This window comes from Procambarus clarkii, chromosome 54, assembly GCF_040958095.1.
Source record: "Procambarus clarkii isolate CNS0578487 chromosome 54, FALCON_Pclarkii_2.0, whole genome shotgun sequence".
NCBI lineage: Eukaryota > Metazoa > Arthropoda > Malacostraca > Decapoda > Cambaridae > Procambarus > Procambarus clarkii.
Window position 1 is genome coordinate 19,372,789 of NC_091203.1, and position 26,094 is coordinate 19,398,882.

The 26,094-nt window shown below is 47.4% G+C and overlaps 1 protein-coding gene across 7 annotated transcripts in view; it reads right to left on the reverse strand.

Moving 5' to 3' along the window:
- Nucleotides 1-26,094, reverse strand: part of LOC123771277 (transmembrane protein 245) — a 449,452-nt gene that overhangs the window by 320,681 nt on the left and 102,677 nt on the right. For all 7 annotated transcript variants that reach the window (XM_069305159.1, XM_069305161.1, XM_045763753.2 and 4 more), the window contains exons 10-13: nucleotides 25,726-25,825; nucleotides 24,462-24,601; nucleotides 8,992-9,120; nucleotides 4,458-4,625 (exon numbers count right to left, since the gene is read on the reverse strand). In XM_069305159.1, the coding sequence (XP_069161260.1) occupies nucleotides 4,458-4,625; nucleotides 8,992-9,120; nucleotides 24,462-24,601; nucleotides 25,726-25,825 (537 nt within the window). The remainder of the gene's footprint in view (nucleotides 1-4,457; nucleotides 4,626-8,991; nucleotides 9,121-24,461; nucleotides 24,602-25,725; nucleotides 25,826-26,094) is intronic.

Genomic DNA, 26,094 nt, shown 5'->3' on the forward strand with positions numbered 1-26,094 from the left:
CTGAGGACCACATAAAGAATATTGTGCAAGGAGCCTATGCTATGCTTTCTAACTTCAGAATTGCATTTAAATACATGGATGGCGATATACTAAAGAAATTGTTCATGACTTTTGTTAGGCCAAAGCTAGAATATGCAGCTGTTGTGTGGTGCCCATATCTTAAGAAGCACATCAACAAACTGGAAAAGGTGCAAAGACATGCTACTAAGTGGCTCCCAGAACTGAAGGGCAAGAGCTACGAGGAGAGGTTAGAAGCATTAAATATGCCAAAACTAGAAGACAGAAGAAAAAGAGGTGATATGATCACTACATACAAAATAGTAACAGGAATTGACAAAATCGACAGGGAAGACTTCCTGAGACCTGGAACTTCAAGAACAAGAGGTCATAGATTTAAACTAGCTAAACACAGATGCCGAAGAAATATAAGAAAATTCACCTTCGCAAATAGAGTGGTAGACGGTTGGAACAAGTTAAGTGAGAAGGTGGTGGAGGCCAAGACCGTCAGTAGTTTCAAAGCGTTATATGACAAAGAGTGCTGGGAAGACGGGACACCACGAGCGTAGCTCTCATCCTGTAACTACACTTAGGTAATTACACACACACACACACACACATACACCCAAAGGAAGCAGTCCGTAGCAGCTGAGGTTTAGGGGTCCCTCAAGGCTGTGGAGCAGCAGCCCATGCTGCACGAGCTTGCATTAGTTTTCTTATCAAAGATCAGGCAGTAGTAATATTAGATTTAAAAAACGCTTTCAACTCGGCCAAAAGGAAGTAGTCCTCACTGCAATCCAGGAACACTGCCCAAGCATTCTCCCCTTTGTGTCAGCAGGTTACAGCAAAGACTCAACACTCCTATTTGGCAAACACAAAGTCACCTCAACAGAGGGAATTCAAAAGGACAACCCCCTCGGGGTAAAAGGGGTAAAACCCCTATTCCTCTTTTGCATAGCAGTTTGAGAAATCACAAGCAGACTGTCTAGTGAGCTCAACATCTGGTTCCTGGATGATGACACTCTGGCAAGCACACAAGACTCCCTACTAGAAGACTGCAACCGGTGAAGTCACAGGGAGACCCTGGGTCTTGTTCTTAACCCCTACAAGTGTGAAATTATTTCATCCAGTGAGGTAGTCATTAATGCAGTGAAATCAGTTTTACCAGAAGCCCGTTATTGAAACCACTACTTGGAGCACCTCTGGGGCACAATGCCATTGCTGCAGTACTTGAAGAAAAGTTTAACAATCTAAAGAGGATGTAAGAGAGAATAGGGCTTGGACTCTCATGATGCCCTCTACCTTCTCACAAAGTGTCTTACCTTGCCCAGGCTAACGTACTTTTTAAGGTGTGCACCCACTTTTGGCAACCCAATACTAAGTCAATATGATGAACACCTAAAGTCAATATTGAGGAAGGCACTCAACCTAGATTTATACGACAGACAGTGGGACCAAGCAGCAATACCAGTGAGATTTGAGGGAATAGCATACAAAAGGAAACTGAGGTAGCACTTTCAGCAGTCTTATCCCCCTCATGCACAGCAGCCAATGAATTAGTAGAGCAGATCCTACTGGAGCGCATGAGAAACTCTGTGGGAACTCAAGATCAAAAGTTCATCTAAGCAGCCAGTCAATGGGAAACCATAGCACACCCTCTACTCTGGCCACAAGCCCCAAAGACCACAAGCAGGCCCACTGGAACAACTCCACATTGGAAAAGACTGCCACAACAATGCTTGAAAATGGTGAGCCTGAGAACAAAGCTCACCTTTTAGCAGTACCAGCACCCATGCTATGGATTTTTTATTTGTTGTGCCCAATGCTGCCCTGGGAACTCGCCTCAATTATGACACTCTCCGAATTGGAGTTGCCTTTCACCTTGCTGCCTCCATCCTCACGGAACATAGATGCATCTGCGGAATTGTGATGGCAGACCAATATAGTCATGGTCTGGTATGTCGTAAATCACAGAGTATGATTGCAATACATGAAGAAGTCAACGACATCATCACGAGGAGACTCGCCACAACCCGCTGCCCAGCACAAAGAGAACACACCTATTCAGACCCAACGAACCTCAGAAGCACCCAGATGGGGTCACCTTCCTTCCTTGGAAGGATGGTAAGCAAGTGGTGTGGGACAACACATGCACTTCCACTCTGGCCAGTACCTACGTTCAACACAGCACATGCAAAGGGGGCGGCACTGCTTCTTTCAGGGAAATGCAGGAAGCCATCAAATACAGAGGTCTGGTACACTGATACAGCTTTGTTCCGATCAGTAAGGAGACTCTCTGTTCATGAGGAAAATGTGCATTGAAGTTCTTGAAGGAATTAAAGGACAATGATCGGCGTTACAAAAGACCAGAGAGCAAAAAGCTTCTTGTTCCAGCGTCTCAGTTTCATGATTCAGAGGGGAAATGCCTGTTGCATCTTGGGCATGAGTACAAATTCAGAGGAATTTGAAGAGGTGTTTGGCTTGCAACAGTGATCGAATCTATTTCTGACATTTATTAAGGTATCCTGTTGGTGAGTTTTTCATTTTACCTGTATTGGTTGTGTTGTGTATGTGTCAAGGCCACATTTTGAAATCATGTAATCTAGTACAATAAAGTTTCCTATATATATAAATATACAAGATGGTGGTAAGAAAGACAATTTGTGCCAATGCACGTGAGAGCCCGACAAGGCTCCCCCGGGTGCTGCATAATTCTTCTTCGAGGCTTAACCCTTACACTGCTCAGGGGTCCTTGGGACATTTACACCCCTGTACGCAAGAAAAAAAAAAAAAAAAAAAAAAAAATTTCGTCTTCTAAACATGTTAATTTGTGTCCCCTGAGCACGGAAAAAATAAAAAAAAATCGTAGGTGACATATTTTGGGCGCAATTGACCGAGGAAGTCTAGCAAAAAGTGGGCGTTGACAGAGTGGTCGTCAGACCCGGTCAGCGTCACCCGCGCTGACAGATGGGAGTTGCCACAAAGATATTATTACCTAATTGTTTCAATGTCTCCGATTGATTTTTTCTTAGTTTTTTTGCAGTAATATTATTCAATAGTGTGTATTGTAATATATTTATATAATAAAAGTGGTGAATAATCGCTATACTCAAAAGTATGATGTGCATATTAGTGATTCAATTATTATGTTTATAAAACAATAAACAAATAGTTTTGCTGCTATTACACTCTATACACAGGTTATATATAAGTATCTGCATGTTTTGGCCACCATAACGAACCACTAAGTTGGTATTGAGAGTCGAAAAGCAACGAAGAGTTACCGCCACACACCAGCCAGCCACTCGCTGCCACTCCCTCAACACCGCACTAAACTTTCTCCCCCAACAATACCAGTTGGGGTGTTATTACACTATATACAGACGTTATATATAAGTATGTATATATTTTGTTCACCACAACTGTACAGCTAAGCTGATATAGTTAGTTCAGGCACTAAGAGTCGTCGCTGTACACACAGTCAGCTGGCGGCTCCCTCACTCCTTCAAGGTCACACGCACTAAACTTTCTCCCCAACAATACCTTTTGCAGTGTTATTACCCTATATACACATGTTATATATAAATATCTACATGTTTTATGCACCGTAACTGTACACCTAAGCTTGTAGTGTGCCCAAAGAGCATAGTGGCCACCCTCTAAACAGCTAGACAAATCGTGCAGACGACGTCACCTCCGTCACACATATGGCTCCTCCCTGCATAATCCTTTTGCTGTTATTACACTAATACACACATTATATATAAGTATCTACATTTGTGTTCACCATAGAGAACCACTGACCTGGTAAGGTGAATGCAAACAATAACAGGTGGCCACACAGTCAGTAAACGATGCTGTCTCCCTCCATCTCTCAGCATCACTCCTCCCACAGCGCAAATTATTACAACAATCCTGCTATTATCACAACCCTGGTTATTTATATCACAGTCATGGGTCATCTGTAATATTGTCATCGCTAAATAATAACAATTATATATTTATTTTGACATTTTTCGGCGATGCTGTGGTCACAAGCTGAACAGCAATGCTGTTCGCTCATGCTGCGTGCGCCGGTCTTGGTTGCTCCAACAGTACTGTGCCTCTCACACCTGAGAATATTGCCCACGATTTTTTTTTTAAATGGCATCTGTTTACAAGAGCCCTGAGGAAGCTACTGTGAACCCCGTGAAGCCGCGGGCCATTTGAATCAGGCCTGGCACCCTATGGCGTATATATACGCCATGCGCAGTTTAAGGGTTAAGGGGTCCCTACAAACAACCAAGGTGGTACCCCCTATATAACATACATACATACATGTTGACCAGGCCTACATACATACATACATACATACATACATACATACATACATACATACATACATACAAATACATACATACATAAAATTACACACACATGAATCTTTAATAAATTCAAAATGATAAAAGCAAGCCTCTTACCATGCTGGCGATCCATTCACGGCCATACAAGTAGCCCTCATCCAGTGCAGAGCTCATCACCTCTCCAAGACCCTCGGGGAGGAGTGCCAGGAACTGGGGGTTGTTCACAACAGTGGAGTTGATCACCTGACTCCCCAAAGTGACCAGCGCCATGCTCTCTCCTTGGATCTGTAAACAACACACTGGATCTGCAAACACCACACTGGATCTGTAAACAACACACTGGATCTGCAAACACCACACTGGATCTGCAAACACCACACTGGATCTGCAAACACCACACTGGATCTGCAAACACCACACTGGATCTGCAAACACCACACTGGATCTGCAAACACCACACTGGATCTGCAAACACCACACTGGATCTGCAAACACCACACTGGATCTGCAAACACCACACTGGATCTGCAAACACCACACTGGATCTGCAAACACCACACTGGATCTGCAAACAACACACTGGATCTGCAAACAACACACTGGATCTGCAAACAACACACTGGATCTGCAAACAACACAAATGCTTCAGCCCTGGCTTGTGGACCACATTATATCCAAGATGAATTTAATGTTTTTTACAGTGTAAGAAGGACGACAAGATGTTTTATGTTTTACTGATGGTGTAGCAAGATGTCATGTAATTATCTAAGTGTAATTACCTAAGTGTAGTTGCAGGATTAGAGCTATGCTTGTGGTGTTCTGTATTCTCAGCACTCTTTGTCATATAACTCTTTGAAACTACTATCGGTTTTGGCCTCCACCACCTTCTCGCTCGACTTGTTCCAACTGTCTACCACTCTGTTTGCGAAAGTGAATTTTTTTTTATTTCTTCGGCATCTTTGTTTAGTTACAGTAGTTCTGTTACCCATTCTCACTCTCCGGATTTTATCCTAAACATGCAGTTTTAATGAATTTATAGAAAAGGCCTGGATCTGTTTTCCATTTGTCCACTATACCTTTATGAAAGTTCCTTTCAGCCTCTCTCCTCACCGCTGTGTAATTATTTCTTCCTTACTTGTAATGCTGGAATGTTTGTGGGTTAGGCCTATTCCTATATTGAACCCATTTTCTTTTATTTTCCTCTTTGGCACTCTCAATTTCTGTTCAACCAACCCTGTTTTCTGGTCCTGCATCTCTGTTTGGAATCAATGTTTGTGTGCCTTTATTGAATATTTCACAAAGTTTGGCATACATCTCATTTATTTCCTTGCCTAGCAACAAGTCTGTTCAATTTAAATTCATTAAAGTATTTTCTAAGTTCCCCATAGTGTCTTTTCTTGAAATCGAGTTTATCAACTGTTTCAATGTCCCCTTTCTCTTCCAGATTATATTGCAAATCATATTTAATTTCCAACAGGAAATGATCATTCCTTTCCCAAGGGAGGAAGTTATTGGATGTCAAAAACCTCCTCCTCTTCTTCTTTCCTGGTAAATATTAACTACAGTATTGACGGAACATCTGACTTCCCTCATTCTTGAGACCTGCTTGACGTGTTGATACACGAATGTCTCCAGAATGAGGTTAACAAATCTGCTTGTCCAAATGTCCTCCATTCTTGCTTCATAGGTCTCCCAGTTTATTTGCTTTCAAGTTAAAGTCCTCCAGTACCAACAATGGTGATTTATCTTTACCTGCTTTTACTATAATCTCTTTCATGACCATTATGAGACCCTCTCATTTGTCATCTAGTTCCTCCTTTGTCCATGTGTTGCTTGCTGCTGGGCTGTAGGCATTTACGATTATCAGTTTATCATCCCGATTTCACACATGCAATAACATTATGTCAACTTTGAGGGTTTTCAGTTATTAACTCTCTTACCATTTTATTTATTATTGACTCTCTTACCTCTAACCAGCACAGCCACTCCTTTACCCTTTCCTAGTTTTCCTGTCATGTTTCAAAACCGAGTAGACCCTTGGGAATACGACCTCATTTAAAATATTTTCTTCAAGTTTTGTCTCTGTTAGAGTGACAATATCGGGGACCTTATGTATTATTTCTCTTAGATCCAATATTTTTTTATCTCAATCCATCTATGTTGGTACATAAAATTTTCAGAAACATGTTCCCTTTCCCTTTGTCCTTTACTCCCTTTTCCTCTAATGACTTTGTTGCTTTATTTTTATATACCATTTCACTAGCTTTCCAGTCCCTAACAATTTGTAGAAAAAACCCATTGTTGAATGAAAGGAAATGCAATTTTCCAATTTACCAATGTGTAAACAGAGCCTCGTGGCCCTCGTTCCCCACGTGGCGTGTTTGACACTGTTGTTCACTGTTTAACCCAAAGTTCTAGTGATATCACTGTATTTTCTTTTTACTATTGCGGTTATACACTTTACGATTACCTAGATCTGTGATCCGTCACTAATCTTTAATTAAACCGAGAATATTGACGATTATCGGCGGAGCGCGACCCACCCACACCCTCCTGCGACGGCAAGCCAACTATTGGCCCTGTGTGTTACTGGTGGAGTAGTAAGGTGTCCTGTGTGTTACTTGTGGAGTAACAAGGTGCTGTGTGTGTTACTGGTGGAGTAGTAAGGTGTCCTGTGTGTTACTTGTGGAGTAACAAGGTGCTGTGTGTGTTACTGGTGGAGTAGCAAGGTGCTGTGTGTGTTACTGGTGGAGTAGCAAGGTGTCCTGTGTGTTACTGGTGGAGTAGCAAGGTGTCCTGTGTGTTACTTGTGGAGTAACAAGGTGCTGTGTGTGTTACTGGTGGAGTAGCAAGGTGCTGTGTGTGTTACTGATGGAGTAGCAAGGTGTCCTGTGTGTTACTGGTGGAGTAGCAAGGTGTCCTGTGTGTTACTTGTGGAGTAACAAGGTGCTGTGTGTTACTTGTGGAGTAACAAGGTGCTGTGTGTTACTGGTGGAGTAGCAAGGTGCTGTGTGTGTTACTGGTGGAGTAGCAAGGTGCTGTGTGTTACTGGTGGAGTAGCAAGGTGCTGTGTGTGTTACTGGTGGAGTAGCAAGGTGCTGTGTGTGTTACTGGTGGAGTAGCAAGGTGCTGTGTGTGTTACTGGTGGAGTAGCAAGGTGCTGTGTGTGTTACTGGTGGAGTAGCAAGGTGCTGTGTGTGTTACTGGTGGAGTAGCAAGGTGCTGTGTGTGTTACTGGTGGAGTAGCAAGGTGTCCTGTGTGTTACTGGTGGAGTAGCAAGGTGCTGTGTGTGTTACTGGTGGAGTAGCAAGGTGCTGTGTGTGTTACTGGTGGAGTAGCAAGGTGCTGTGTGTGTTACTGGTGGAGTAGCAAGGTGCTGTGTGTTACTGGTGGAGTAGCAAGGTGCTGTGTGTGTTACTGGTGGAGTAGCAAGGTGCTGTGTGTGTTACTGGTGGAGTAGCAAGGTGCTGTGTGTTACTGGTGGAGTAGCAAGGTGCTGTGTGTGTTACTGGTGGAGTAGCAAGGTGCTGTGTGTGTTACTGGTGGAGTAGCAAGGTGCTGTGTGTTACTGGTGGAGTAGCAAGGTGCTGTGTGTGTTACTGGTGGAGTAGCAAGGTGCTGTGTGTTACTGGTGGAGTAGCAAGGTGCTGTGTGTGTTACTGGTGGAGTAGCAAGGTGCTGTGTGTGTTACTGGTGGAGTAGCAAGGTGTCCTGTGTGTTACTGGTGGAGTAGCAAGGTGCTGTGTGTGTTACTGGTGGAGTAGCAAGGTGCTGTGTGTGTTACTGGTGGAGTAGCAAGGTGCTGTGTGTGTTACTGGTGGAGTAGCAAGGTGCTGTGTGTGTTACTGGTGGAGTAGCAAGGTGCTGTGTGTGTTACTGGTGGAGTAGCAAGGTGTCCTGTGTGTTACTGGTGGAGTAGCAAGGTGCTGTGTGTGTTACTGGTGGAGTAGCAAGGTGCTGTGTGTGTTACTGGTGGAGTAGCAAGGTGTCCTGTGTGTTACTGGTGGAGTAGCAAGGTGCTGTGTGTGTTACTGGTGGAGTAGCAAGGTGCTGTGTGTGTTACTGGTGGAGTAGCAAGGTGCTGTGTGTGTTACTGGTGGAGTAGCAAGGTGCTGTGTGTGTTACTGGTGGAGTAGCAAGGTGCTGTGTGTGTTACTGGTGGAGTAGCAAGGTGTCCTGTGTGTTACTGGTGGAGTAGCAAGGTGCTGTGTGTGTTACTGGTGGAGTAGCAAGGTGTCCTGTGTGTTACTGGTGGAGTAGTAAGGTGCTGTGTGTGTTACTGGTGGAGAAGCAAGGTGCCCTGTGTGTTACTGGAGTAGTAAGGTGCCCTGTGTGTTACTGGTGGTGTAATAAGGTGTGTAAGCACTGATAATATAAAATGAAAAAGGCTGTGTTAAAGAACACCCAAATGAGCAATGCTTGGAACCCATATTAGAATTATAAAAATACTAAATGAACAAGAACTTCATAAACTCTATTGTGCATTACCTTAATTAACTTAGATCTATATTACTGTTCCGAGGCATGAAAGAGAACCTTCAGACACCACTCGTGTGCAACCTCTCTACACAGCCTGAAACTAATTTTCTAAAAGCTTTTGTGAGCATTATAATACCTAAAGCTTAATATGGTGTTTGTAAAATTACTGACCTGAACTGCCAAGAAAACAGAAGCTGTCACAGCAAAGAAGATTACAGCTAATATAAGGAGAAGCGACACGATGGCATCCACTGCTGTCGACAGGGCCACCACTAAATGATGATCACTTCTCACTAGTAACTGAAAAGAGAAACCATATAATAAATAAGAAACTCAAATAGTCAATGTCATGAAATGCCCTTTCTTGATGCACCTTCAAGAGCTCCATGAACTGAGTACTGGTTCAGCCATACCCAAAATAGATAAAAATAATTATTATTATAATAATTTATTTGCAAGAAGGTACAATAGGCTGGTGAGATTACCTAAGATAGGTAATTTCACATTCATGCAAAGCCACTAACACGCATAGCATTTTCCCGCAGGTCCTTAATCTTGCCCTGGCCTATGGGGACTCATTCTTGCCAACTGGCAGACAGAGTCAGAATCTGGCTTTCTCTCAGACAGGGACAGCTAAGAGGACAAGATCAAATGGCTGTTGCCATGGGGTATACCCCACAACCATAATATGCCCAACAAGTGATGCTCACTGGGGATGTCCCCTTGCCTCAGTGGGCTACATATATTATTCTTTTGCCCCCCCCCCCACACTGAATATCACATCAGAATGGGTTCTGTACTTATTTTCTAACAGTCAGAAGCAGAATTCCAATCTTCAGCCAAGCTACAGCCATCCCCATAGACACACTAACCAAATACAATGTAATATGTAGCTGTTATTAATTGCAACTGCAATATGTGGGTGAAGCAAGGAAAGATATAAAATTAAAAAAAAAAATTGTCTTCTACCCTGTGTGTAAGGTGCCCTGGTAGCCTGGAAAGGAGGCTTGGTCAATGACCGAGCTGCGGGGACGCTAAACTCCAGAAACACCTCAAGGTACTCTCGACAAGGCACCTGGCCCTAATTCCTGGAACTTCATATTCATCAAAAACTGTAAAAAACCAGCGTTGAATGTAATGAAACGCCATTTTCTGGGTGAGCCCCGGAGGCTCCCTGGAGCTTATCGGGCTAATGTGTGTTATGTTAGACCGGGACATTAGCTAAGGAGTTCAGACCTACCAGGGACCAGCGCCAGAACCTGGCCCCTTCAGAGAGGTTTCAGGGAGCAATGGCCCTGGAAAACCCCATATGGTTGGGGGTTTTCCTTATCTGCCATCGACCGGGGTTAGGCACCCAGAAAGGTAGGCGTAACAAAACAAACCCCACATGGTAAGAAACTACAACAAAAACCGAACAGAGAGGTAGAAAACTCCCTACAATCCCAAGGAAACAAGCAAACAAGCAAACATCACACTTTACTGCCGCGCCGATCGTCCGCGCAGCCCTCCCCACCCCGGGAGGGGGAGGGGGGAGCCCCGGACCTACCGCGCCGGCTGCCAAGCTCCAGTTCGGAAGCTAAGCTTCAACCAACGCGAAAAAACCGCCGACCGGTGGGAGGGAGGGTTTCCAGGGAGCCTCCGGGGCTCACCCAGAAAATGGCGTTTCATTACATTTAACGCTGGTTTTCTGTGGGGAGCCCCTACGGCTCCCTGGAGCTTCATACCCAAAGAGAAGGAAAAGAAAGGGCTAACCCGGGAGGCGGCCGCCACAAACTCTGCAACGCAAAGCCAAGACAACCGGTCGCAAACCGGCGACCCAAGGCAACAAGAACGCCCAAGAACAGACGCACATATGGATGGGCGGCCAAAAACCTGTGCGACCCACAATTCCCTGCGCCCGAAATGAGCCCGAGACGTCACCAACACAGCAGCAATTGCTGCAAACGTCTGAACAGCACGGGCGCAAAGACAGACCGCAGTAAGAAGGAAAACACTGCGGACGACCCGGGAGACCCGAGCCCCGAAAACAGGGAACGAAGGAACCGGATCAACCACAGCGCATCCCCAGGCACGGTACGCCGGCAACAGCAAAAAGCACAACTGGACAACACAGGACGCACCCCCCGGCCAAACCAAACAAGTACCAATACCCCAAGAACCCCTCCGGAAAGCAGCCGTCTCGACCGTCGCCAGGACAGAGAAAGGCTGCACACCAATAAAGCTACCACCAGTACCAAAGAGGAGGAAACTGAAACCGAAGGGGCTACCACAAACTGAGGGGAAGAGAAGAAGGCACCCTGAACAAGGACCAGGATGGCTCAGGCGACTCATGAGCAGGCCGGAGGGGAAACAAAACGCGAGAAGACGTAATAACCGTCATACAGTCTCCAAGACGAAGCTCGCAGGTGGGACACCGTCAACAAAGCCACCTGAACACCATAGAGATAGCGATACCTGCGTCAAAATACCAGACGCGAAGAGCCAAAGAGAAGGCCGAACCAGTCACGGACAGGACCGATTCGGCCTGCTGAAAGAGGCGAAGCTTCAGGAAAAACGCCCCGGGTACGGACACCTATCAAGCAGCGTCTGAAAAGAAGGCTGGGCCGGCCACAGTGGAACCATAAGGACTGTTCTCGTGGGAATGGGCTGCAACTGAGCCAGAACCCGAAGCAACAGCTGGACCGGGAGAAGAGGTACAGGTACCCCCCACCTCGACCAGGCCTGCCTAAAGCCTCCACCGTGAAGTCCTCGCAGGTGGGAAGGGCGCCACAAAACGGGCGACGCCTAGACCACGCCGACCCGAAGACGTCCAGGGCCAGGAGTCCATAAGCCCAACAGAGCCAACAAAACGAATCGGCGACGACTGGCCAACCCACGAAGAGGAATGAACCGAGACAGCTGTCCACCAGGACGCAGGACACACCCCGGACACGAACCACACGGTTAACCAAACCCCCTGTGGTTCCGGCAAGAACCACCAGAGAACAGTCCAAACAGAGCTGAATGGTAGAGTACCTAGTAACCCAAACCCTCCGAAGCGCAAACCAGACAGCCATGAACACCTGAACCGGGCTGTGAGCCCGACGGACAGACAGACTCCATCAACCTCGGCCGACCTGGTGAGCACAGGTCACAAAGCCCCAGCCGAGAGACGACCCGTCCGTGAACACATCGAGCGAAGGCTCGGGAAGCCGCCAAGGCACGGAACCCCGAAAACCCCAAAGAGGAAGCTGGTGACGCAGCACCAACACCAGATCCCCAGAGGAACCCAAGGAATGCAAGAGGCGGAAGTGGAGTCTCCGTAGGAACCAACCGACGCCGGAGCCAAACCCGACTCCGCGGGCAGACAAGCACGCCGAAGTGCAAACTCCCGCACAACCGCCCAAGCAACCGCTGAGCAACCCGGGACCCCCTCCTGAACAGCCAAAGGCGGGACCACAGCCACAGTAACACTTCTGGAGGGAAGACAATGAGGGGCCCAAGAGCCTGAAACAAGGCCCAGGTCCGAACCCGGGACGGAAACAGAAGGTAAAACCCCCAGATCACCAGGAAACCAAACCCAGCGATCTGGAAAGAACCATCCCCTGGCGAGCAGACAAGCGGACTGACTGGGAGCCCACTCCAGCCAGTCGTCGAGGTAGGCCAGACACCGAATCTCAGACGCAGACAGGGCACTAAGATCCGGTAAAGATGCAAAGAGTATACAAAGTGCCCTTCACAAAATAGGGAATGCAATAAAAACAGCAAACCTGAAGCCCCACCACCAAAGCATTGTATGACAATCATATGAAGACATATTATGACATATGACAATCATTATATGACAATATGACAATTAAAATCAAAGCATTATATGACAAAGAGTGCTGGGAAGACGGGACACCACGATAGTAGCTCTCATCCTGTAACTACACTTAGGTAAGTACACATAGGTAATTACCAACCGTGCTAGCCCCAGAAAAACTGGAGAGGAACGTGCCAAGAAGTGACCTGGAGGTCCAGGTCCACCATCCATGCACCCGGCCCTAACAGAATCCGAATAGGAGACAACAGTCCTCCGAGCAGGGCAGAGGATCCAGGGCGCAGACGGAAGTAGTCCAGAAGAACTGCAGACTGGAAAAGCTCATGACTGCAAAGAGCAGACGGGAAAAGCTCATGACTGCAAAGAGCAGACGGGAAGCCCAGAAGGATGGGGCAGATCGACCACGCCCCACGCACCCACGAAGAGGAAATGACGAAGCGCAGGGAAGAAGCCCACCCCGCCAGCTCTGAACCCCCCCCAAGGGGGAGAAGCCGTCCTCCGACGCCAGCAGAGGCCGGAAGACATCCCAAAGCGCCCACCAACAGCGGGACCAAGCGAGAGGCAACAGAGCAAGCTGCTCCCCCAGCGCCCAGTCAACAGAGAAGGGAACAGAACCCCTTCAGAAAGAAAAAGTACACTACCGAAGTCATGAGGAGAGACTACGGGAATGAAACCACACTTCGCTGGAAGAGGAAGTGAGGGGAGACCTGATCACCACATACAAGATACCCAAGGGAATCGACAGGGTTGAGAAGGACAGGCTATGTAACACAAGGGGCACATGCACTAGGGGACACAGGTGGAAACTGAGTACCCAAAAGAGCCACAGATAGAATTAAAGTTTTTTTTTTTTTTTTTTTGAGTGTCAGAATGGGAACGGGAAAGCACTAAGAAGTAATGTGGCGACTCCTCACACAAGTAACGAGGCTGACCCCCATACAATGTCACATGTAGACATGACAGAGCCCAAGAGGCACAGGAACCGATACACCTGTTGACGGACGGTTGAGAGGCAGGACCAAGGAGCCAGAGCTCAACCCCCACAAGCACAACTAGGTGAGGACATATATTGTAAAAGCACAAGCCGCCGACTAGTGGCAAAGAGCACTACGCCGGCCAGGCAAAGAAGGCACAAAACTGCATCAAAAGGCCCACCTCGACAGCAAAACCACAAAGTCCCAACACAACCACAACATGTGCCAAGACCCAAAAAGCTCAGTCTGCAAGCCAGGAAGACCCCGGAACCCCAAAAGGCAGAACCGGGTCACACGAGGAAACAAAGTCCCCTGAACCCACAAAAGGGGGCCCAAGAGGAAGAAACCTCCAGAACGAAACCAAGGAACCCAAAGGAACCCAGAATCGAACCAGGGGGAGCCCAAACCACCACATTTGCCGGCGGAGAACACCACTAAAAGGCAAAGCACAGACCCCAGCAGAACGCCCTGGGAAAACGGTCCCAACAGACCGAAAACCGAGGGGCAAGGTGTGGGAGCAAGCATACCAGCCAGGGGCAGTGAGCCTAAACCCAGAGGCTCAGACCCAAAATCAACACCCAAACGTTCCCAGAGGAACAGGTAACGGCAAGAAAACATCAGAAAAACAAAGAAACGACAACAGGAGAACAAAAACCCTGCAAATTTTTTGAAAACTCACCAGAGACGCTCCTCGCACACCCAGACGCAAGTAAACAAACCGCAACGCCGCCCTGGTGGCCACGCCGGGAAACCGGCAGACGAAAATGGCCGCCAGCAGGGGCTGTGACTGACGCTTAATACACAAAAACACGCCAGCAAATGTGGGAAGCTAGCAGACTGGAAGAGTGAAAAACGACGCCCAACAGCAGAAAAACCCCTGAAGGGGCAAAACCGCCCCAGAACTGCTAGCAGGCAACCCCCACAGCCCCGGGAACCAACAACAGAGGCCCCGGGGCAGAGCCGTCCTCCAAGCCCTCCGCCCTTAAAGAAAAGCAAGAGCCCATGGGAAAGGCAACAAGAAAGGGCCGCTGGTAAGACCCAGAAGCCTTGGCAGGAGGCACAGGCTCAAACCTCCGTCCCCAACCCGAACGGGGCATCCCCCGAAAACCGCCCGAGTCTCTGCCGCAACTGAACCCCGCCCCGACCCCGAAACCCGCAGACGGTCCGGAGCCGGGAACATGGAGAGAAAGGGGCGAGCAGCACCTAACCAAACGGGGCGGCCACGGGCATTCGAGTGGGAAACCAACCTAGCATGTTGCAGCAACCTAACCTAGCTTGCAACACGGATGCCGCCTGTACTCTGAACAGTAATAACATCAGGAGAGTACTGGAGAACAAGCAGAGAATCACTCGCAAGACTCCGGGTCAAGGTGTCAGTGACCCAACAGGCAGCATGACGGAGGTAAAAATGGCGACTGTCACCCGGAGACAAGGGAACAGCAACCAACGATCCCGTTCAAGACGGGTAGGAACCCGGAAGACACATTCAATGGTCCCCCGAGCCCAGACAGGGGTTTCCAGGGCCCGTAGGGTAACAACTACGGGAAGCCCGGGCAAGGTGTTGCTAACCGGTTAAGAAACCCAAACATAACAAGAGGGTAGATTATAGCACTGAAAACCCCTGAGACGTGTACAAGCACGGGGGCCTAGCAGAGGGCCGCCAAACACTACCAGTGGAACTATAACCACCTTAGGCAGACCCCCACCAGGCAAGAAAATGAAAAACAAAAGAAAAACCCCGCAAAAGTACACCGTCTCCAGAGGCAACAGAAACCGGCCGCCGCGTAGGTGGCAGGCTGCGCAACACCTTGACGCCCTAACCAGCACAATACCAATCCCTACCCAGGGCCAAACAAGGGCCCCAAGCCCCAGCTGGCCCCAAGGGCGAGGCAAATGCCGAGCAGCAAGAACCTCTACGGGAATGGTTCCCGAACGCCCCAGGGAAGATAACCCTGTAACGCAAGGGCAGTACTCACAGGGCGCTTAGGGAAGTCAGCCACTAAGCACATGCAGCCCCGGCACTGATGAAGTACTCCTGGCCACCGCACACCACAACACACGGCAGTGAACGCCACACAAGGCAAACACCGCCTAGGAAACTGAGGCCAGAGAAGCGTCAATCCCGGTTGACATTAGCGAACGAACTGGAGCTTGGCAGCCGGCGCGGTAGGTCCGGGGCTCCCCCCTCCCCCTCCCGGGGTGGGGAGGGCTGCACGGACGATCGGCGCGGCAGTAAAGTGTGATGTTTGCTTGTTTGCTTGTTTCCTTGGGATTGTAGGGAGTTTTCTACCTCTCTGTTCGGTTTTTGTTGTAGTTTCTTACCATGTGGGGTTTGTTTTGTTACGCCTACCTTTCTGGGTGCCTAACCCAGGTCGATGGCAGATAAGGAAAACCCCCAACCATATGGGGTTTTCCAGGGCCATTGCTCCCTGAAACCTCTCTGAAGGGGCCAGGTTCTGGCGCTGGTCCCTGGTAGGTCTGAACTCCTTAGCTAATGTCCCGGTCTAACATAACACACATTAGCCCGATAAGCTCCAGGGAGCCGTAGGGGCTCCCCACAGAAAACCAGCGTTGACTGTAATGAAATGCCATTTTCTGGGTGAGCCCCAAAGGCTTCCTGGAGCTTATCGGGCAAATGTATGTTATATTAGACCGGGACATTAGCTAAGGCGTTCAGACCTACCAGGGACTAGCGCCAGAACCTGGCCCCTTCAGAGAAGTTTCAGGGAGCAATGGCCCTGGAAAACCCCATTGTGGTTGGGGTTTTCCTTATCTGCCATCGACCGGGGTTAGGCACCCAGAAAGGTAGGCAACAAAACAAATCCCACATGGTAAAAAACTAAAACAAAAAACCAAACATAGAGGTAGAAACTCCCTACAATCCCAAGGAAACAAGGAAACAAGCAAACATCACACTTTACTGCCGTGCCGATCGTCCGCACAGCCCTCCCCACCATGAGAGGGGGAGAAGGGAGCCCCGGACCTCATCGCGCCGGCTGCCTAGCATCAGTTTGGTAGCCAAGCTTCAACCAACGCGAAAAAAACGCCGACCGGTGGGAGGGAGGGTTGCCAGGCAGCCTCTGGAGCCCACCCAGAAAATGGCGTTTCATTACATTCAATGCTGGTTTTCTGTGGGGAGCCCCTATGGCTCCCTGGAGCTTCATACACAAGGAGAAGGAAAAGAAAGGGCTGACCCGGAAAGCGGCCGCCACAAACTCCGCAACACGAAGCCGAGACAACAGGCTGCAACCTGCGACCCAATGCAACAAGAACGCACAGGAGCAGACACTCATAAAGAATGGGCGGCCAAGAACCTATGCGACCCTCAAATCCTTGCGCCCGAAATGAGCCCTAGACGTCACCAACACAGCAGGGAAAACTGCAAACGTCCGAACAGCACAAGCTCAAGGATAGACTGTAGGCTGGAAGACTTAAAAACTCTGAGGACGACCTGGGAGACCCGAGCCCTGAAACAGGGAACAAGGTGAACCGGATCAACCCAAAGCACATCCCCAGACACGGTACGCAGGTAACGGCAAAAAAGCGCAACCAGACAATACAGGATGCACCCCCGGCTGAACCAATCAAACATCAATAACCCAAGAACCCCTCCAGAAAGCAGCCGGCTCGACCTCGACCTCGACCATCTCGACCTCGAAAACATCTCGATGTTTTAGGGAGCCGGTCGGCCGAGCGGACAGCACGCGGGACTTGTGATCCTGTGGTCCTGGGTTCAATCCCAGGCGCCGGCGAGAAACAATGGGCAGAGTTTCTTTCACCCTATGCCCCTGTTACCTAGCAGTAAATAGGTACCTGGGTGTTAGTCAGCTGTCACGGGCTGCTTCCTGGGGGTGGAGGCCTGGTCGAGGACCGGGCCGCGGGGACACTAAAAGCCCCGAAATCATCTCAAGATAACCTCAAGATAACCATCGCCAGAAGGATGGAGAAAGGCTGCAAACGTACAAACCTACCCCAAGTACCAAAGAGCAGAAACCTGAACCGACGGGGCTACCACAAACTGAGAAGATAAGAAGGCACCCTGATCGAGGACCAGGATGGCTCAGGCGACGCATGAGCAGGCCGGAGGTGAAATAAAACACGAGAGAGCGTATGAAACGGGGCAGATGTGACGTCCACCCCGAACGCAAGCCGGAGCGGCTTCTCCAGCGCTGCACAAAACGAGGCGACAGTAAGAAACATCAAAACTGTAGTCCTGAAAACCCAAGAAAGGACAAGACAACCCGATACGAAAGAGAAGACAACCTACGAAGAGCAAGAAAAAGTGCACAGAAACACCAGAAATGTGATACTGTCGCCGAGACGAAGCTCGCAGGTGGGACACCATCAACAAAGTCGCTACCTCCATGGAAATGGGGACCTGAAGAACCCAGAGAAGGTAACTGAACCCCAAGGGATGTATTCATAGGGTGCTTAGGGAGGGAAACCATAAATGCATGCAGCCCTTTGTACAAACTCCTGGCCACCACTAACACACAGAAGGAACACCAGCAGGGTGAAGCCAATCAGGCAACCAAGACCAGAGCAGACTTCCACCCCATTTAGCTTCAGCTGACAAACTCACAGTCCAGCTGCCGGCTAGGTAGGTTGGGACCCCCCCCCCTCTCCCTCTCCAGGGGGAAGGGAAGGAGGCACGAATGAGTGGCAGGTGGTGTGATGACATGTTGTTGATAGCTTATTTTTCTTTGGGGGAGTTTCTAGTCTGTTCAGTCTCAGGTTGCAATTCTTCTACCAGGAGGGGACTGTTTTTAAGTGCTTACCTTTCTGGGTGCTCAATCCTGGTCAATGGCAGACATGAATACTTACTTACATGAGAGTTTCATAGACCATTGCTCCCTGCACCTCTCTGAGGGGACCATGTTCTGGCTAGTGGTCCCCAGTAGGCATAACAACTCCATATGACTGAAGCCCCCTAACAATATTAGCTAATATCAGTCCAATAGCTCCAGGGAGCCGATGGGGGCTTCCCCACAGAAATGATAGGTTTAACCTTAACCCTTTCGCGTGGGACAATGCAGTATGGCGTAAAAAATTTATTAGATGAATGTGCGGGAATGACACATCGGTGCGTCAAAAATAAAACAATTTGCTGAAATGCAGGTTTTTATCATATTTTTTGGGGGGGACTGGTTTTAAAATTGGCACCAATGTCTTCCCATTTTCTGTGATGACCTATGTGGCACTGAGGCAGCGCGACCCAGGAGGTAGGCCCATTGTAAGAGAGAGACCCTTGTGCAGGGAGAAATAGTAGTGTTAAATGTTGAAAACCAGTCTGGTACTTTTACCCCTGCAGATATACAGAGCATCATCTTAGCAGGAAAAGGTCATCACCTAAAAACCAATGTAAACAAAACTGATAAAATAGTTAAAAAGCAGATTCACTGCAAGAAAATATAGAGAAATAACAGTGTTAAATGGGACTCCTGGTTCCACCTAGACGACAAGCGGACGTCTGGACGCCTCCTCCACCTGGGGGTTGCCTGATCACGTTCTGTTTTCGTGTTTTGGCTTTGCTACTGCCGTTTGGCATCCCTATTCAACGGTCCAGTTGTATGACGCCTGGCGTTCATATCGCCTTGGGTCATGGGATTGTTGATAGATTTTTTTTTTTTGACATGTTCTGGTTGGTTCTCTCGGTGGGGTGACGGTGTTCGGGGGCTGGCTTGGCCAAGGGGTGCCGGGAGTTGGTGGGTCTTGGTGGGCTCCTGGTGCACCCTCAGTCGTGGTTGGCGGCCGGCTTTTGCTCTGCCGGAGGACACTAGATGACTTTTGCGATTTAGTTGGGGGGGCCGAGTTTTGGTTTTGCTACCTGGTGTTCTCTGTGTGGGTCTGGGCCAGTGCTTGTCACCCCGGAGGGACTCCTGGGGCTCCCCAATCATCTGCCTGTTTGCGTTTTTTCGCCACATGGCGTATTAGTTTCAAGTGATTGGCGTCACTCGCTTCGCGATTAAGCTTGGCGTTTCATCTTTCCTGGCTTCGCGATTAACCCATCATGGGTACGCCGGGGCGCATCCAATCCCACGATCGTCGTCGCCCCTAAATCAACAACAACAACAGTGTTAAATGTAGAAAAACAGCATGGAACAATATAAGACATATAAATGAACTATTGGGAAATGTGTATGACATGTATAGGGAGGAGACATTATTGGAACCAGGCAGGAAGCATATAGGCAAGGCCTTCTCATTCACTTGGTGGAGGGAGGCAGTGAGGACAGGACCAGATTCACTTGCGTGTCTTAAGATGGTCTCCAGACTCCGATAAGTGCAATATTAGTGGTTGTTATAGCGGTGCTTCTATTTTTGTATGAGTTAGGTATACGAATTTGTAGAAATAAGGATTTTAGAACCCTGTGTGTAGGTAGAGTGGTGTGTTGTTAATTCAGGCGCATGTGCTCAGCTCTGTGTCACATGAGATTATCCACATTTACTTTGTACATCCATTTGTGTATTGTGGTCAGAGTAGTGTATTGTTAGCAACCCATGCCCTTTTGTAGTGACCCAAGAGAAGTGGGGTATAGTGATGACCTTAAGTCCCAGTTTGTAGAGGCCTAATCTCTTATGTGTGGACCCTTGTGCCAGTGGTCTCCTGAGGTGTGTGTTGGTGGGAAGGAACCCCCCCCCCCTTTGTCTGTATCAACCCTGTGGTGGATCAAAGTACACCCTCCCCACCTGTTCTAATCAGTGTGAGAGATAATCTGGCATTGTTAAATAAAAACCCTTTTGTAAAATTGTACCCCAAGGTGAATTTCTTGTCCCATGTAGTTAGAACTGTTGATTATCGATATATAGACCCACGCACTCCCATTAATTATAAGTAAGAGCGGGTGTTGTTAGCGATACTCTAGGGTACAGCTTTCAATCCCATACCTTACACCATTGTTATCGTCCCACACTAGTGACCGGTCTCGAATGGGTACGGTGCCTGGCCTGCTTTCGGCTTGGCTGCGGGTGGGCACGCCGCGGTTTTGGACATTATATGCATATACTTGTTTAGGGAATTCTATTGCAAACACATTAATACCAAAAATGAAAGACCTAGGATGAGAATTGAGGTGACCAAAGTTAAAAAGAGTATACACATTTTATTGCTCTTGTGCGCTCACGGGTAACGTGCGGCCAATTTTTCGGTTTGGTGCGGGTGGTACGCCGAGTTTTTGGACTTTATATGCATATACTCCTGTAGGAAATTCTGTTGCAAACTCATTGATACAAAAATGAAAAACCTAGAATGAGAATTGAGGTGACAAAATTTAAAAGAGTGTACACTTTTCAGTATTACCGCGCACTCACATGGAATGCCCGGCCCACCTTGGGGTGGTCTGGCGCTCGCTTGCCCAAAGCGTTAAAGTGTTAAGATAAAAAACAGTACTCTTGCTAATGCCATATTCAGGGCACATGACCCTTCTCGGGACTCCGCTCTCCACCTTCTTAATTATTTCAACTTTCTTCTCAAATGTCATCACTGATCTCTTTCCTGTACGTATCCTGCTTGTTGAAGCTTTCACTGATACAATGGGTATATTTGGAGCTGACATGGTGCACGGATGTTCCAAGATTGCGACGATATATCCAACAAAGTCACAGAATGAACACTCCAGTCCCATGACAAATCAAAACAATGGGAACATTGGGCTGTGAATCCGTGACATCACAGGGTAGAAGGCACTAGAGAGGCGCCCGTCATGGTCGGTGGGCAAACTACGCCTATCTTCCACCCAACCATCCACCACTACCCCGGGCCGCGAGGCCTGGCAGATGCTTGCCTGATGAGATACCCGAATCATTTTATGAGAACCTTGAGCTTCCCAAACTTGAGTATCCGAACCAACCCCAATTGGGAAACTGGCATTTTCGGATAGACGGTGTTCGCAAAGCACCTGGCTGTCTGTACATTAACCCTTAAATTGCGCATGGCGTATATATACACCATGAGTAACATGTCCCACCGTGTGCATGGCGTATATATACGCCAAAGGGTGCCAGGCACGATTCAAATGTCCCGTGGTGTAAAGGGGTCACCCATACCGTAGCCAGGGGCGATTGTAAACAGACGCCATCTTGAAAAAAAATCTAGAGCAGGCCTCCTTTGTTTCAGAGGCCTTAGTTAGTGGCCAGACACCATGGCGAGTGCATCATGACTCAGCGTGCGACCTCGCTCAGCGCACCGCGCCGCGCAGTCTTTGACCGAAGACGAAATTGCTAATGAATTGTTCAAGGACGTTGACGAATCTGATATTGACGACTCGGATATAGAAGAGGACTATATACTGCCTGAAGAAATAGAAACAACGGATAGTGAGGGTGAACATGTTGGTGCCACAAGGGTGAGGATGCCACAAGAGTTACCCGCTACTACTCAACACCACCTCGCGCCCAAGCACGTCGTTCATCTGCTCCATTGCACGTTTATGATATGATCGACGAGTCTAAAACAGGTGAATCTTTCTCAGGTTTTAGTGATGAAGAATCGGAGAATAGTTTTACCCCGGCTGTTAGTGCCAGTACGAGTCTCGCCACATCAGCTGCCCGCCCAGCCAAGCGCCGCCACATGAAACAATATGGCGACAATGAGGAACAAATTCCCTCATGTTCCAAATCTTTTCCCTCATCTACCCTTCCTGCCCCTACTGTTGCAATGCCTGCTTCAGCTCCTGGTCCCCGGATTCCTCGACGTGATGCAGCTAATGGCTCTCGGAAGGCAGCAGGTTCGTTTGTGTGGAGTGAAGATGATGATTTTGTCCACAAATTCCCGACTTTGACAACAGAGATGTGGGAATTACAGATCTTTTCCCTGATACTGGTGACAAAATGAGTGAAATGGACTTCTTTACTGCATATTTCGATGAGCCGCTCATGGAACACATTGTTCACGAAACAAACAGACTTACGGCCGATCTCATTGAAGGTGAGGAAGTATCAGAATTTTCACGACTACAGCGTTGGAAAGAGACAACTGTTGGTGAACTGTATGTGTTTTTCGCAATTTGCACGTTGATGAAACATTGTGTGAAACACGTAGTATCAGATTATTGGAGCAAAGACAACGCTGTTCCAACACCATTGTTCGGGAAATATATGTCCCGAGACAGATTTCTGTTGATCCTACAGTGCCTTCATTTTGCAAATAATGCAGACAGGATGATAGGCTTTGGAGGGTGAGGCACGTGCTAAATGACCTGATTGGAAAGTTCCGAGATCACTACGTACCAGCTCAGAAGCTGGTTATTGATTGTGCTTTTTAAAGGACGAGCTGCCTTCAAGCAGTATATTCCCTCAAAACGCCACCGGTTTGGACTGAAATTCTTTGTGCTCTGTGACTGTGAATCAGGAATGGTGTTACACATGATACTGTATTCCGCCACAAATGTAGATATTCCTGCTAATGACGAACATGACTTCTCAGGTAGTGTGATGAAGGCACTGCTTGCACCATATCTGAACAAGGGCCACATATTGTACACATAACTATTATACCAGTCCCTTGCTAACAAAATTCTTACTTGATAATAAGACTGGAGTGTGTGGCACAGTAAAGCCAAAACGAAAGGAAATGCTTGTGTTTGACACTGCTATGCAAGTAGGTGATTGCGAGGTAAGAAAAAGTGGTGCAATGCTTTCAGTGCGGTGGAAAGACAGACGTGAAGTGAACATGTTGACCACTATTCACCTAGGTACAATGGTGGACAGTGGCAAGGTGAACAGAACAACAAAGCAAATAATATATAAGCCAGATTGTGTGATGGACTACAACATCAACATGCGTTTAGTTGATAAATGTGACATGATGGTGGGTGCTGTAGTGTGTGTTCGGAAAACAGTGAAGTGGACGAAGAAAATGATTTTCCACCTTATTGACGTAACAATGCTGAACAGTTACAACATATATCTTGTGAAAACAGGTAGAAAACCATATTTCCGTTCATTTAGTTTTCAAGTTGTGAAACAGTTACTAACTAAATTTGGCAAGGACACACCTGGCATACAAAGACCCATTCGAGACCCAATATTGAACCATGCTCCTGCACCCAGGCTCGCTTACAGGGAGGCCTTTCTGATACACCAAATAAAGAAATTACAGTACCACCAACTGGATCTCGTGCAGCAGGCCAGTGTCGGTGTGTTGTGTGTTCCAGTACTGTACCAAATTGAGGCCACAGAAACGTAAATTGGTGTTAACATGGTGCAAAGCGTGTGCAGTCCCTCTGTGCCATATCGACTGTTTCGCACAGTATCACAGTCTCCAGGACTACTAAATGTGTAATTCTTTTGTAAATAAATGTACATATCAAGTTAATTTTAGTGTTTATATTGAAAAAAAAAATACATTGAATATTTCCTGTAAATTATACCATTTTGGTGGGCATACTTGTGACACTAATACGTGAGCGCCTAGTGAGTTTATACCAGTTTTATTATAATACAACGTCTAGTGGTAATAATTGGAACAATACTAGCGAAAAAAATGTGTGTAAAATGACCCAAGAATAATGTAAATAATTCAGCGAAAATAAATTCGCGGCAACTCCGGCCTCCTGAGCGGCCGTGAGTGACGGCTGCCTGACGCAGCACCCTTGAGCGCTCACGCTCCGTGACATCATCAGCCAACTTGTCGGCTCAATTGTGTCATTGGTATGTACAACAGATTTTTTTTATGATTTTTCCCGTGCTCAGAGGACACAAATTAATGTGTTTAGAAGACGAAAAAAAATTTTAGAATATTTTTTTTCTTGCGCACAAGGGTGTAAAAGTCCTCAGGACCCCTGAGCAGTGGAAGGGTTAAAATAATAAAATATACATTGATGGGCTGTAATGTACTGTGTACAGCAAGTCATTACTTCAGTTACCTTTGCAACACCTTTGACTGGGGGTGGGAAGAAGGCAGCTCTCCGAGCCTCTGCAAAAGCCGCTACATTGCTGCGCGCAGTACTGATGATGGTCGAAACTGCATTGCCATTCTCGAGACTCCAGGCCAGATATCTTGAGGCTGAGAAAAAATATTTTGGTTTAGTGCTTTAATAGATACAGTACATAGACCTATGTTTACCACTAACTTCAGCCCAGCTGTGAAGAAACAATGTATGTTTCCTCTTGGTTTAGGTTTTTTGCACACAATTATTATAGAGCAAGAAGAGCCACTGTCATAGTACAGCATAATTTACAACTTCACCCACAGAACCTTTGTTCTCACTTTATATACTGTACTGTACCTCGTTCTAATCTGGCTAATCTTCATACCATCAAAATCATCTTAGATGAACATAAGCAGCATTAGAACAAATGCACGTTTAATGTTAAAGGAAGAAGTGAGGCATAGAAACACATGCATGTGAAACAAAAGCTAAACTATAGACCAAGTACACACACAAATGTGTCCAACAGGACAAAGTCCAAGATGGCTGATACTGTCACACATCTGAATAACTGGGACTCATAAACCCTTACCGACAACGAGGAGTGTAATACAGTACATTTTGACATGATGTGCCAGGCAAAATAAATGATACGACAGTCAGATCAAGTGGCTAGGTGTGTGTCCACTTAGTGGCACACAGGTGCCACACAGGTGTATGACACACAGAAATCACAATAGCGTGATATAACAAATGAACAATAGGGCACAGCTGAGAACATCCTGTCCATAGGTTCGAGCCCTCATCTAGGGCCTTGTGGATATGCTCAGGTGTATGACATTTGCTTATTTGCTCGTTTCTTTACATTTTGGGGAGTTCTGCCTCTCTGTTTGGTCTTTGGTTTAAATTTCTTACCAAGTAGGGTCTGTTTTGTCATGCCTACCTTTCTGGGTGTCTAACCCTGGTAGATGGCAGACAGGGAATACCCCTAAATACAAGGTTTCCTTAGGTCATTGCTCTCTGCACCTCTCTGAGGGGGCCAGGTTCTGGCTCGTGGTCACCATCAGGCAGAACTCCATTGACTGAAGCCCCCCAGACTAATATAGCGTATATCAGTCCTAGCTCCAGGGAGCTTCTGGGGCTCCCCACAGAAAAAGTCTCATTCTTGATGTGTGTGTTGATGTTTTGGGTGTAAAACTAAACAATTTGGAAATGATGGGAGGTCAACAATACACACCAATCTAATTAATGTACTCACCAATTTTCTTAACAAAGTAGTAAATAATTGCCAGAGGCAGAAGCGGTAGTAGGTAGTTGTGCTGCCACAGCTCCACCAGGATACATGCCACAAACACTCCCTGTTACACACAAAACAATAAATCATCAGATAATAAATACTTTGACATCAGGAGGCATAATGTTACATGTTTAGTTCAAAGTGTAATGATTGTGGTCATTGTCATCATATGAAAAAATTTGTAGGAGCCATGATGAGGATTCAACCTATGTGCTGGGTGTTCCCCAGACACACACATTCTAGACGGCTAGACCACCACATGGTCTAGTCAAGTTAACTAGTCTAGTCAAGACCGCGATCATGTCGTCGTGTAGTCATCTAGAGCGTGTG